We start from the raw sequence: 12,754 nt of genomic DNA on the forward strand, positions 1-12,754 counted from the left end.
TTATGCAAAGGACATTTAATTTTTTGTCAAAGGCACTGGAAATTTTACCTTTCTAAACATTTTTAGTAGATCAGGTCTTAATGATCTCTGAGCTTCCTTCCTGATAGGTACTATAATTGTATATTTATTCCCCATTACTGAAATTTCAAACTACTCCACTGCATGCAGTCCAACATTTAGCTACTTAAATGCTGGACTTTGAACTGTTTAAAAGGCCTTGATTTTGCATACAATTTTGATGATTAAATAGTCCTGATGGAAAGGTCTTAAGAAGCCAGTTGTGAAATTTGATATGTATTTATATGGCTTGAGATATTAGACATAACAGGATGCTGTGTTACGTTTTGCAATCTTACAAGTTTTTACAGCTATATTAAGAATTTCATCTATCACACTTACAATTATGGCTAGCTTCCAAGTTTATTTGTTAATTTTAAGGAGTTAAACATGATTCCTATACATCCATAATGTGAAATCCAGAATGCCCTTAAAGCAAGGCATAGACATATTCCATCTTGCTTACATCCACTAAGTTAAAAAAAAAAAAAAATTGCAAATTTCTTATAAATTTTGTACAAACAGGAAAAAATTCACTAGCAATAAAGCCACAAAAGTTAATCAAAGAGGCAAACCTTTCTAACTATGTTTATGGATGAAATACTGATGAAGTGCAGAAAAATGAACAAAGCCAAATGCTGCCCATAACTTTGTAAGATGCAAAACAAAACCCAACATTTCAGCATGCAGGAGCTTTCTAAGGCAACAGCACTAAGCAGGCTTGGAGAAAAATGTTTTGCCTTGTAAAAGGTTAGATATCAGAATTCCTCTCCATACTTAGCTTCTGCAATAAAGAGATCCCCATACAAATAGAGGAGGGAGCAAAAGCAAGTAGGAAAGACACAGATAACCCTTCCCAGACCCTCTGACATCTAAAGAGCCTTCCAGAACACAAAGCAAACTACTACCTCTTTCCATCAGAGCTCCACTTGCAGAAAACTGCCTGCACTGTGAAAACTGGGGTGTCAATTACAGCAAAATGAGTCAATCCCTGTTTCTGTCAGTACCTAAGCCACACAGAAGATCCAGAGGATCCTCTTTTGGAGAGCCTCTAGCTTGTTCATACTCCTTTCCCTGTTTCATAATGTGCTGCTTCTCTGAAGAAGTAAAACTCCCAGTCACAAACTACAAGCATTGGTTGCGTTTTGAAGCCCATAGCTACTATAAACCAAGGCTGATGCCCCAAACTTAGTATAAGGCAGAAGGAACTCAGAGAGCAAACCAGCAAAGAACGGAGAATCAACCCTCTCATGAACAGCTGCCTCACGCCTAAGAGAACTGTGAACTGTTTGTATCATCTAAACAGAGAAGTCTAAAGGATATGTGATTGGGCTTTCAAGGAAATTTGAATGTAACAGTTAGACCAGCTAAATGAATGGGTATTTGCGAAATGTATTTATGCCTTAAATTATCATGTTAATTGACATCTCATATACAGAAGCTTGTATACTCAGTTTAAATCTAAAGCATTTCAATGCGTTTTCCTCATCTGTCCTAACCTGTTCTCTGTAATGAATTAGAAAAAACTGTCTGTATAGTGCATGTAGGCAGTCACAGATAAACAGTCAGGTAAGTAGAGCACTAAAACTGCCAAAACCTGAAACGTCCAGGAACGATATATGTGATACCTATTGCATATTACTAGAAGCACAAGAACTTCATGCTGTAGCCCATAGGTGAAATACAAACACCATGCTTAATTTCATTTTTCTAAATTACTTTGGGGGAAAAAAAATTACTTGAAATACAAAATTTTTCTCCTCTAGGTCCTTTCCCATCGTTTAACATTAGTGCAGACCTGTTGCACGCACATAATCCACTATCAATCTTCACTACAGTGCACAAAACATTGTAAAAAATATCTCCACGGTGGAAGAGACTGCCTTTCTCCCTCCCTACCAAATCTTCCAAAACCACAAGACTAGTGCTCTGCATTTTAGGACAAAAAAGTAACCTGAAGTTCTGGACCTTCAGCGTTACAGAGATTGAGACAAAACTTACATTTACATTTTGGCTTACTAGTACTTTTTTCATTTCATTTTCATTTCATTTCACTAGTAACATTTTCACTCTAGTTTCACAATAAAGGACTATTCATGACCTAAATTTTAATTAAAGAAAAAAAAAAAAAAAATCACATTTCAGCTTGAAATCTAGCTTTGTCAGTACCTCTGATTTCATAACTTTCCAAAAGATTCTGGATGTTTTGCTGGTCTTTTGGGTGTTTACCAACTGAGTCACCTTTGAAATCTATAACCTGATATTGTCTAGGGTAAATACATGCAGATCGAAAAGCATGCACCAAAAATATGATCTCTTTGAAATTTTGCTTTTGAATCCAGTAAAAATCGAACCTTAGTTTCTTGATAAATCAAGCGTTTTACCACGAAGAATGCATGTTCAGATCTCATGAACAACTGGTTTGGTTTAAATTGAATACATATATATCATACATACCTGGTCTGTGGATTGTACATTTTAAGGCTATTTATAGGTATCTTCTGGTGAAGACTTTTGTGTTTAGCCCTGCTTTGGGATTTTTAATTTGATTTTATTCCAACCACACAGGCAGTTCTTTACTGACCTAGCTGGGTGTGTGCCATGAGATCTGCAAGCACAGTGGCAGCAGCGGTGGCAGTAGCAGTATTGGAAGCAGCAGCAGGTTTCCCTCCTGGATGAGATGAGGTGGAGGATGCAGAGGATGAGGTGGAGGAGCCCTGAATAACCCGGTTAAGCCAGGACTCTACGTTGGAATGGCTCTGGAACGGAGTGGAGGTGATCCGCCCTTGCCGACGTAACGAGCCCTCATCTTCTGATGCTGACGATGTGTCTGTGATTAAAATAACGATGACAGGCATGTAATATGGAAATGACCCAACATACGGGAACATGAAGTTTTTCCATGTTCTTCACGTAGCATTCTCATGTGCTACACATGAGATGCATGTATTAAGCAAATGGTATATTCACATGCAGAAAGTCTGCTCATTGCCATTTTTTAGGTTAATGCAACAACTTTTACACATTATAGCTAGAACACACTTGAAGCAAAGTTTCATTTACCTCCTGTATTTGGAATGACGTTAAGACTCAAAAAAGGCTTCTACCTAAGGTACCTAATACATTCACTAACCATTCTCACTGAGCACACCATACCTATTCCACTGAAAGAATATTTCTGTTCAGAACAGGTAAATTTTATCTCATCCCACCTGAATAAATTCCATTATATTTTTTGTTAGGTATTTTCTTTTTATTTTTGGGGGGAGAAATTCTTCATTTTTTGATTATTTTGACAAATTTTTTGAGAACTAATTACTAAAAAAAGCACAGTGCTATAAAGTTCAATGAAAGAGTAATTTCACTAATGTAAGAATAATTAAAAGGAATTTTAAACTATTTATTTTAACCACATAAACTGATATTAATGAGCACTACATAGAAATGCTTAGTAAAGTATCTTTTCATTCTAATTGTATATTGTTGCTGTTAGAAGTCTGATAAAGGTCTCCTATTTTAATTACCATTCAGTTATTTACTACTTTCCAGAAGTTCCCCTTTTGCACTCAATCTTTCCACATTTATTATCCACTCAATAATAAAAAGGTCTTTCTAAATATCAAGAAAATAAATCTTTGTTGATTTTGAATGAAAAATAGAAACTTTTGTTACAGAAAAAGAATCTTGCCTTCCGAAAGAGACTGCTGTATTTTAAGGACTTGATCCTCTGTATGCCCCCCCCCCCTTCCCTGGGTACTTAAGGGAAAGCTCCTAAAACAATGCATTGCCCATATACTGATAAACTTCACATCAAGTCAGTTTGTGAAGAGCAGTTAAGTCACACATAATGGCCAGAACAATTAAGAAGTCAGCAGGAGCTGAAAAACAGCTTCTGAAAAAGATAGGGTGCCCATTACCATACTCTAGAGCCCTTTCCAGACATGGAAATCCTGGGTAATAGTGGGGTGGGTTACCTCAGAAATTCTGCAACCTTAATTTTGATTTTTTTTTTTTTTTAATCCTCTGAACACGTAGTTGCTGTTAGTTCAGCTATATACAATTCCATATAAATTTTGTTGAAGCCACATTAAAAATCTTCTCATATGTGGCAACAAATTTCAGTTACCAGGTGTTTAATTTTCTGCTTTTCAAGAACATGGGCATTTCCAATAGCTTCAGAATAATTGCTCTTAAACAGTCTAAAACCACAAAAATCAGAAATAATTTCATAAGAAGCCCGTTTAACTCAATGGTATTTTCAAAGTTAAAATCACAGATCTCTCATTACTTGACCATCCCTAGCCAAACATGACAATTTTGAATGAAAATACACAGGCAATTATCTTTGAGAAGATACAGCTGTGGTGGACCACCATTCCTGGGTCCGTGCCTTGTATGATATTCCTGGTCTACTGCCACAGTTGTAGTTTTTGGCTGCTGACTCCATCTGCTCCTGGAGAGGAGCCAAACCTGCCCCTTAGTGCTTGCAACCTTCCAGTTCTTTTAGGCAGAAAGCAAAAATAAACAATTCCAGGAATATGGAACAAGACAGGATTATAAACAGTCAGGTTTTGACACCCCCCCCCCCCCCCCATTTGTGATTACTATCACTTCAGAAAGAAATAAAACTACAGAAAAAACAGGTTTCTCAAAGAATACAAACTCTGGTAGTATCTCCTTATCCAGATACAAGTTTAATGAAGTCTCTCTAAAATTTCTAAGCTTTCAGATGTCTTACATAAGCAGAGGAGGAAAAAACCCACTTTGAATGTAAAATATTAACTGTGTATAAAAACAAAGGATCCATAGTAAAAACATTCTAATATCAAAACAATTACAACAGAAAAGTAGCAAGGTAACATCAGTAACTAGCTCTGTGGCAGTCGCAGGAGTTAATAGTGGTTCTCCGTGTGCTGTGAGCAGAATGCTATGTACTTGGCTTGCAGCTCTTCCTGGCTGGGAGCTGACCCAAGATAGCCACAGAAATCACCACTCTTTGGACCAAACTTGCATCAAGACTACAGCTTCTGATCACATGAAATCCGTATGGGAAGGATAAGAGACTTGATGGGACGAAAACAAAAGTACATTAAAATTTCTGGAAGGATGACTGATGAAAGCAGTTCCATTACTGCTGGTCAGGACTTGGTTTTGAACTTAACATTGTGACTAGAATCCAATGCTTCCTTCCTGGTGACTGATGGTAACTGTTTGTAACAAAATTTTAGTTATTAAGAAAGCCTGGCTTTAATTCCATTAACTTCTGCCAATACAAGGATTTTAAGGCAGTGCTTTAATGGCTCAAGACAACAAAACTAGATGCTTCAGTGCTACTCAGGTTCTTTGCAATTTCAGATCTTTCCTGCTGAGCTAACTTTGCAAATAAAGGCAGGCCCATACGACGACAATTATTTTTGTGAATTGATATAGCTGAAGCAAGTCCTCAGAATACTTTAGAATGGCCTGATCTCCTACGATACAGAATTCATCCAGTGGCCCATTCTCTTACAGAGATAAAGGTATCTCATAACAAGTCACCTTCTCTTAGAAACAGCACGACAGATCCCAGAGACACTTAACTCTTCTTTCAGAACATATTAGTTAGAATGCTTCTGTATCCTGCTAAAGCCCAGCATGAGTATACTTGCCTTCTCTGCTAACCACTTGGGCAGACATCTTAGAAGACGACACTCTCCAGAAGCACAAACACACAAAAACACTCACGCAAACACAGGCACATCCCATGGCCTCAACCTGCTCCCCTCTCTGACTGAGCAGGATGGAGGTCATACATGCACACACATATACAATGTGGATCCCTCCAGCAGCTGGGCTCGGACACTCGGTCTGCCGAGTAGCTGTCCCTGGATCCCAGTCTCCCCAGTTGCTGGCATCTGGACATATGAGCCCAAGGCTACAGTCCCATTCCATTTGTTTATACAGACTGACTGACTCAGCCACTCCACGCACACAGAATATAGAGTCCCTCACCCAGGAGAGGTGTTAGAAATGGAGTATAACAGGAGGAGAGGACAGACTGCAGGGTCAGGTGCAGGGCATGGCCAGGCAAGTGTACCATTTATACATACCAGCCCTTTTTATCCCCTTACCCTGCTGTTTTCCCCACACTTGTTCCTCCCCAAGTCACCTAAATCTACCCCTTTCCCCATCTGTGGTTCCTCACCTAAATGTCCCATAACAAGTCTCATGCAGTCCCAAAATAATTTTGCCCTGCATCCCATAATGTGTCCCATACCCCTCCGTGACATCCCCCCTCAGTCCAGAAGGTGCTCTAGTGTTGATTAGTCTTGATGGGTTTCATGCTTGAATGGGAGGGCTGAGGCTCTCCAAGGACAGCCCTGGGAGGGGCCTGGACAGGGTGACCCTTCTCCCGAGTCCTTAACTTGGGTTCCTGCCTGCTGTTGTTCCCTGTGCTCCTCTGGGCTTGTAGAGATGGGTCTGTGACAGGCTGATGGCTGCTGGGACAGGCTTGGGAGCAGCTGGGGTAGGGTATTATTTGGGCTCCCCCACCCTGCCACTCTGTGCTCCTGCGAAGGTGTGCAGACCAGCTTTTACCACATAACCTAACAGTTTACTCACAGCATCTCAATGTTTTTCTTTATAGAGTCTCTCAACCCTCCCAAGACTTTGCTCCTTCAGAGCAGCACGCAGAGCCCTGACCTCAGGCAGAGTGGGCACAGCAGTAACCGCAGGGACACTGCTTCAAATCTGTCCCAAAGGTATTCAAAAGAGAATGATATTTTGATTCTCTCAAAAAAACTGCAAGGAGATTCCTTCTAGTTTTAAATGCTAAGGAAGACAGGAAAGCCTAGCTGTCCTCCGCTCTCAGCAGAGCTTCTGGATGCCATCTATCTTTCATACACCAAATCTTAGGCAGAACAGCGGCATGTTCTTTTCTTGTCGTGATATACCTCACGCCAAGCACATAGTGATTTGTCACACTAGGGGAATGAAAGAAAAGGACAGAGTTATATAAAATGCCACCGCTGACTGTTCTATCAGAGTTTATTTTGGAGAGTGAGAAGGAATATTGCTTTAAGAGCTATAAAAAGAAACCTCAGGGCCTCTCTCCCGAAGCCTCAGTATACAGATGATAGCTATACATTAATTTTCTCCATAATTTTATGCAATTCACGACAACTTTCACATGCAAAAACAACATGTATGCAAGAAAACTCAAGAGCATGATAACCACCCTGCTGCAACAGCTGCCCTCATGGGCTTCCGAGTATACGAGTACTAGAAGAATAAGCTAATCAAAACGCATGATACCTTAACAGATCTTATAGGCAAAAACATAAGGGTGAAGAAATACCATATATAAGACTACAGAAGAAGCTTATTATTTATTAACTAATGAAATAATCAGAGAACCCACAAAAACGGTATACAAAAGTATGTGACTAGCAAAGAAAAGTGGAATTTCCTATAAATGGGAAGAATAGAAAGAAGAAATAGAGCCCAGGAAGCAAGACAGCAGCACAGCAGACCTGCTCTTTTACAGAACGGGGATAAGAAATAGAATTGATGGAGAAGGGCACTAGAGGTCAGTGTGCCTCTACTCCCGGCCCACATTAGAAAAGACAAGAGCATATCATTCAAAAACTCAAGAGCTTAGGGAAATTCCTCTTCTTTGTATACAAGACACTGGCCCTGAAACACTTGGTTTGCTAGCACAAGGTGTTATCTGGAGAAAGATTTTCTTAACCTCTAGAGAATTCATTGTGAGACAACAGGAAGATTACTCCCCCCCCCCCCCCCCCCAAAAAAAAAAAATTAAAGAAAATGTTCTGACCTAAACATACTGAACAACTATAGCGTATGATTTTCTGAATGTTTTAAATTGCTCACAGTTCAAACCATCTGATGAGTGTTCTGCAATTTAATGCAGCAACTTAAGGCTCTGGCATTTTCTTCAACTCTTAAAAAAAGAATCTTATGCAACATGACATAAGGTATTTACAGCTCTGACATGCTTGCCAAGATGATCTCCTTCCAAGCGAGACATTACATAAGAGAACATACTTAATGCATAAAGGGCAAACTGCTCACTCTATTATTGCTTTCAAGTGTACCTTTAGCAGCTACAGTATCTCTAGATGAGACACTAAAAATCTTAAGGAAAGACATCAAAGAACAAATCCAACCAACATCTGATTATCAGGAAATACAGCCATGAATACAGAAGTAGTTTATTGCAACATACTTACAACTTAGCAGAACAAAGCATTTGCTCTTTATATATTGCTATCATGTTCACCTGGCAAGATTTACATATGTTAACTCAATAGATACCTGGAGGTGTGTACGTTTCTACTGAAGAATGCACAAGAACAGACCGTCTTTTTGAAGGCATGGGCATTTTTCTCTCTTTGTATTTTGCAAGTGCTGCTTGTACTGCTTCAGTGTGGACATCTACACAGAAAACAAAAAAAAGGTTAAGAGATTAAGTTTAATCATTATTTCTTTCTAAAAACATAGAAAGCATCAATGCCATCTTTTACAGCTCAAATCCAAAGGCTGAATCACACACGATGGCCCTTATGGCTTTAGTCCTGCTTAGCCCAATTGCTTAGCTTGCAGAAAGGAGCAGGTTCTCAGCTTCAGAGGAAGCAGCACTTCTTGGAGAGCAGAAAGGTCCAATGACAGGTTACTGTCATTACTAAATGACAGTAACACGTTTTTAAATTCTGAAGCTGTGACAACTCTATCAATTGCTTCTCCTTCAACAGTGTTTAGTAGGAATGAATAAATACACCTGCCTCCCACTCAAATTCAGCTCAGAAGCAATGGTTTCAAAAATTAAGGGAGGATATAGACAGGGTCAAGTTGACATAGTTTCCTCATGAAATCAGCTTGAAAAGGATTTGCGAGTATCATTTAGGAAGAACACCCTGAAAATCAATACTGAAGTTACAGAATACCTAGCACACTAGTTCTGAGCTACGATTTATTTTCATTATTTGGGGGAAATTTCAACGCAGATACTGTAAATTGGCAACAGCATTGGACTCTTCATCCTTCAAAATCCACAATGGGAAAAGTAGTGAAAAAAGTATACTTGAAGCTCTCACAAAAGAATGCAAGTAATAAAAAACAGAAAGAAGAGAATTAGGGAAGAGACACAAAAGTGTTTTCACTTTCCGGAAAGCAAAAATTACCCTAATATACTCATGGGGTATATTTTAACTTTTCTTATTTTTAAGCCAAAACTGAGATTAAAGAGGAATTTAGTGTTCAATCAAGACCACACTGCAGATAAAATTTAATGTATTCAAGTAATTCTAAATTGCCTTCAGCAGATTTTTCTCTTTGACATATATATATCAATGGTGTCAAAAGCTAAAACTTATGTACAAAGAAAATTCATGAAAAGTGAACAGATGTCAAGGAGAAATGAGGCAGACCAAAAATATACTTTGACTTATGAACTAAGATTCAAACTCATGAAAAACAAGTACAACATGTATACACTTACACATAGCTACAAAGGGCCCAAAAGCAAGTATTATGATTATGCTTTTGTCTTACTACATTTCTTTTACATGGAAGCTGCTATACAAGAATTACAGAATGAAACTGTTCAATTTGGAAAAAAGAAAAAAAAAAAAAGATGTATTCTTTCATTAAGCATCCATCTAAAGCTGCAAATGCATAACAGGTTGAAAAACCTGTAGGTATGAAACTCAGACATGACATACATGTACACACGTACAGAACTTACATATTAAAAGAAAAGTAATTTCTCTGCCCCATACCTATACGGATTAACCTTGATGATGACTACAAGTAAAGCTCCATATTTTATGGTGCCTTTAAAAAAAAAAACAAAACAAAAAAACAAAAAAAAACCCCAAAACAAAACAGGTACCATTTCTGGTACTGGTCCTGAACCTGCTTTGGTCATGCTCAGCATGAGGTTTTTCCTAATTTATTTTAAATATGCTGATCAATTCCAGTTAACTTTGACAAAGCAAGAGATAGCTCGGGGGAAAGCTAATCAGTATACATCTTAACGAAAATCAGAAGAGATTTTTGAGCATCCCAGAGAATGAAAGGCTGTGAAACAGCAAAGCACAGCACATCGATGTGAAGCTGTAGGAAGCCTTGGCATGAACACTTTCCAAAGGCAGCTGTGTCCCAATGTAGCGGATAAACACTTGACACTTGGGAGACAACTATTCAATTCTCCATTTCAAAAACAAATTACAAATGCTGCCCATAAACTCAGAAATATGACCTCACCAGAGGAGGCTTCATGCAATATATTTCTAACCAACTCTAACAACAGATACTAGCAGATGACTTTCTTTCAGAACTTCTATTCTTAAGTAAATCAGACAAAAATCACCATAGCTTAATCTGACATCTTTTCCTATGTTAGATGAAAACTGTTCCAATTTCCACACGTAAAAATCCCCCCTACTCCAAAGCATATTCACACCACGTACTTCAGGTATCTAACTTTTGGTCCCTGACTACACAGCACAATTTACTGCAACACATGAGATCAAAGAGACACCATGAGAGAAGCAAGTTAAAACCCCAGTACTGGAAGAGCACAGCGCCTTTAAGAGAAATGCCAGAAAAAAACAATCCACTCTCAACCAAAATTCAGGAAGCTGCTTTTCTTAGTCACAGGTCCAAATGAGAAACAGTTTCCTTCAGCCTGGCCAAATAGATCAGGAAAATCAAAATAAGCCCTGTGCCTATGGTCCCAGACACCATCTCGTTCTTTGCAGTAACAATGTCACCTTTCAAGTCTGCAGCTCCCCCCAGATAATCTGTTCAGTGCTGTATTTAAAATATATATATGCAAATATACTATCCCACCTGTGTGTTCTTACAAGACTTAGGAATTTACTAGGTAGATGCTTGTCTCAAATAAGAACATTTTGTGCAACTAACCTGTGAGGTTCAAGGACAATCCTGTTAGGAGGGGAAAAAAATATTTAAAAAGAAAAAAAATCACTTAAACTTCTATCTTTTGAGACAAGATTTTTTTTTTATACTAGGCACCATGTTAGATTTTTGCTGCAGTCCTTCACACCAAGGAGTTGTTAATAGATGTTTTATGAATTAAAAAGTCATTACCCTCTCCCTATGTCTCCCTGCCTCCCTTCCCCACATCTGGGCTACTGCTTTTTGTCAAGTCTTGGTTTCTCCTGATCTTTAGTTTTGGACTTTTCCCCCTGCCTTGCAAATGTCCACCATTTAAGTTTATTCTCATGGATACCCAGAAGCAAACCTCTTAATTTCACAAAACTCCAGAAAGTTTAAGCAGAACTCAACACACTTCTAGTTTTGTTGTGTTACTTAGATGCACCAAAGACATTACTGCTATCCATAGACTTGAGAATATGACTTAAATTAAAGGTTATTTTTGCAGCCTTAAAAGTTAGGGGCAAAATGCCAATTCTGCAGGACACATTTCCATAGCAGAACTTTCAGTCAAAACCAAGCTGCATGTTTTTAAAAAAAGATGGTAACTATTAGATGCATTCACTTCAACCATGCATATATCTATATATAATTTAGAAGACATTTTTGTTACATTAACATCTGGTAGGAAGAAGGTGAACATAACAAATGGCTTTTCTCCAGAAAAGGTCTTTCAAAAGACAAAAATAACACACAATATTTACAGTCTATATAAATTTATTAAGTCATTAAATAACTTTGCAGATTAAAAAAATGAAAGCGTTCTTAGCTAGTTGTGTATTTAGGGAATGGAAAGGACTAGCTTGAGGCAAGGGTGTGTTGAGGCATTTTAACAAAGTAGAGTGAGACAGGTCATAACATCACACAGATTTGTGGCAGCAAACATGGGAACTACTTTTTACTTCATTTCCAGACGGCAAAATCAGCACCACCCCCTCCTCCAGCCCTCCTACTCCCACCCCAGAACCTAGAAAATACTAGATTAAATTATAAAAATGCAACCAGAAGACAGTCAGGATAAATTTTTATTCTGTTTCATGTTTTATTTTTATAGTGCTGATTTAACTCCTCAGTTCCTTCTGTTTTCATTAAGATCTATTTCCAGCTTGAATTTTTTCTTTTAATATCTTGTCCTTGGATAACAACTGAGTAGGACCATCCTCTCTCAGCCAAATAAATTAAGTAATCGTTTTCACTTCCCTGGAACCCTTTGTTCCTATTCCATGTTTCTTTTAAGAGCTTTTCTACATTATGTACAGGATGAAAGAGACTTCACTAAAAAAAGTAAAAGGAATGAAATAATTTTAAAGAAGCAGAACATTTAGGGTACAAAAATTCATAAATTACTATAAAGTTTAATTGGATATTGGAATTGCAAAAAGAAGTTCTCTACCATTGTCTATTACTAAAATCTTAAAAATTTACTGTGAAACTGATTTAACATGTAAGAACTGTGGGACTCCAGTTTTCTTCAGTGGATTAAATAGTCATTAAAATCAGATCAAATGTCATCTGTACTACATCATATTTCTGAGAACAGGGAACACAAATGTTCAACAGTAAACACTGAAAGAGATGAACACCCAGCGCAGCATCTTATTATCATGAAGATTATGCATACCAAAGTGAGAAAAAAACCCCCATATGCTGCCATCCAAAAGCAGAAGAAAAAAATCTTGAAAAAATAGTTCTATGTTTCTGCACTTTATTAAGCTGCAAACAACCATCAACAATT

General features: G+C 38.0%; 1 protein-coding gene across 7 annotated transcripts in view; it reads right to left on the bottom strand.

The window, feature by feature from the left end:
* Positions 1-12,754, bottom strand: part of DIP2A (disco interacting protein 2 homolog A) — a 124,401-nt gene that overhangs the window by 57,333 nt on the left and 54,314 nt on the right. For 5 of the 7 annotated variants that reach the window (XM_076341959.1, XM_076341957.1, XM_076341958.1 and 2 more), the window contains exons 4-5: positions 8,374-8,493; positions 2,642-2,887 (exon numbers count right to left, since the gene is read on the bottom strand). In XM_076341959.1, the coding sequence (XP_076198074.1) occupies positions 2,642-2,887; positions 8,374-8,493 (366 nt within the window). The remainder of the gene's footprint in view (positions 1-2,641; positions 2,888-8,373; positions 8,494-12,754) is intronic. The other 2 variants (XM_076341960.1, XM_076341963.1) reach the window with 1 other exon arrangement.

This window comes from Aptenodytes patagonicus, chromosome 6, assembly GCF_965638725.1.
Source record: "Aptenodytes patagonicus chromosome 6, bAptPat1.pri.cur, whole genome shotgun sequence".
Lineage (NCBI taxonomy): Eukaryota > Metazoa > Chordata > Aves > Sphenisciformes > Spheniscidae > Aptenodytes > Aptenodytes patagonicus.